Source organism: Atta colombica, unplaced genomic scaffold, assembly GCF_001594045.1.
Source record: "Atta colombica isolate Treedump-2 unplaced genomic scaffold, Acol1.0 scaffold189, whole genome shotgun sequence".
Taxonomy (NCBI): domain Eukaryota; kingdom Metazoa; phylum Arthropoda; class Insecta; order Hymenoptera; family Formicidae; genus Atta; species Atta colombica.
The window spans coordinates 1,126,980-1,128,324 of record NW_017259281.1 but is presented as its reverse complement, the minus strand read 5'-3'; the positions used below and the strand labels follow the sequence as shown (position 1 = coordinate 1,128,324).

At 28.6% G+C, this 1,345-nt stretch overlaps 1 protein-coding gene across 1 annotated transcript in view; it reads right to left on the bottom strand.

Moving 5' to 3' along the window:
• Positions 1 to 1,345, bottom strand: part of LOC108686740 (odorant receptor 4-like) — a 2,415-nt gene that overhangs the window by 205 nt on the left and 865 nt on the right. Inside the window, exon 3 of the mRNA XM_018192189.1 lies at positions 515 to 670. Coding sequence (XP_018047678.1) covers positions 515 to 670 — 156 coding nt within the window. The remainder of the gene's footprint in view (positions 1 to 514; positions 671 to 1,345) is intronic.

Sequence of the window (1,345 nt, the reverse complement as noted above, 5' to 3'; positions counted from 1 at the left end):
TCGTTTGATAAGTTTGATAAATTTCCATGAAATGGCGCTACAATCCATTTGATGACGCGACATCTCGAAAGATCCACTCTTCGAACCCCTTCAGGCCAAATTTTAGCCAGAAAGGACGCATAGTTCACGTTTGGTAGTCATTTGAAGCGAGATTGGCGCGCAAAAAAGTGCTCTTTCATCAAGACAACATCCCACAAGTCGCCGTTGCAATGACAAAACTATGAATTGGACTATGAATTGATTCCTTATCCACCCTATTCTCCGGATTTGGCCCCGTGTGACTTCTTTTTGTTCCCAAACTTAAAAACTTGGCTCGGTGGGAAGAAATTCTCGTCAAATGAGGAAGTCATTGTCGCCGTCAATGAGTATTTTGCAGACTTTGAGACAGCTACTTCATGGAAATTTATCAAACTTATCAAACGACTCACGTATATATATATATATATATATATATACAATACGGAATGTCAAAACATTTTATTTAACTGTTTAGAAGGATATTCCAAAAACTTACACTTGTAAATGTGGTTAAAGATAAACTTGTGATTTTCCCTGCCGTGATTATGAGTTGTTTTTGAGATCTCATTATTATGAACATCAAAATTTTCCTTTGATTTAACGGTAAATCATACCAAAATGACTCGTATGCTGCATCAGCGATTGATTTACTCTGAAAACAGTGTGAAAGATATAAAAAAGATATAATAATATAATATTACGATTTTTTTTATTAAATTAAATATTTTTCGAAAATCTTATTTATGATAAAAATGACAACGATTTTTCTAATCTTTTACTGTTATACAAAAATTTTTAAAATTGAAATAAAATAAATATGTATTGTTTATTGTGAAAAAATAGAAACAGTATAAGTACTATGAAGTAGCATTATAAAACATTTGAAGTATAAATACAATAATATATATTACAAAAATTCAGTTATTTTTAATATCATTTCCTTTTAATAGCACACTTTATTGACGTGATATTGTCACGACATATTTCCATATCCGATACATGTCAATATTTAACTAATGTATTGTCAATAAACTGTGCAATTCGAATTCTGTTTTCAAAATAAAAGAATTCTAATACTTCCAATAAACACATTATTCTTTTCTATTACTTTATATTACAAAAATGCGTTATTATGTTATATTTGTTATTATGTTATAAATATTGTGACATCTTAATGTTATAAGCATTTTGACTATTTAATATTATATTGCATTAATGAGATTGTAATGCCTAAAATACATATATTAATATTTACGTTTTAAACAAACTACATACACACATGTGAAAGTGTTGTGTTCATAACATTCTGTTTTTATTGAGCAACACA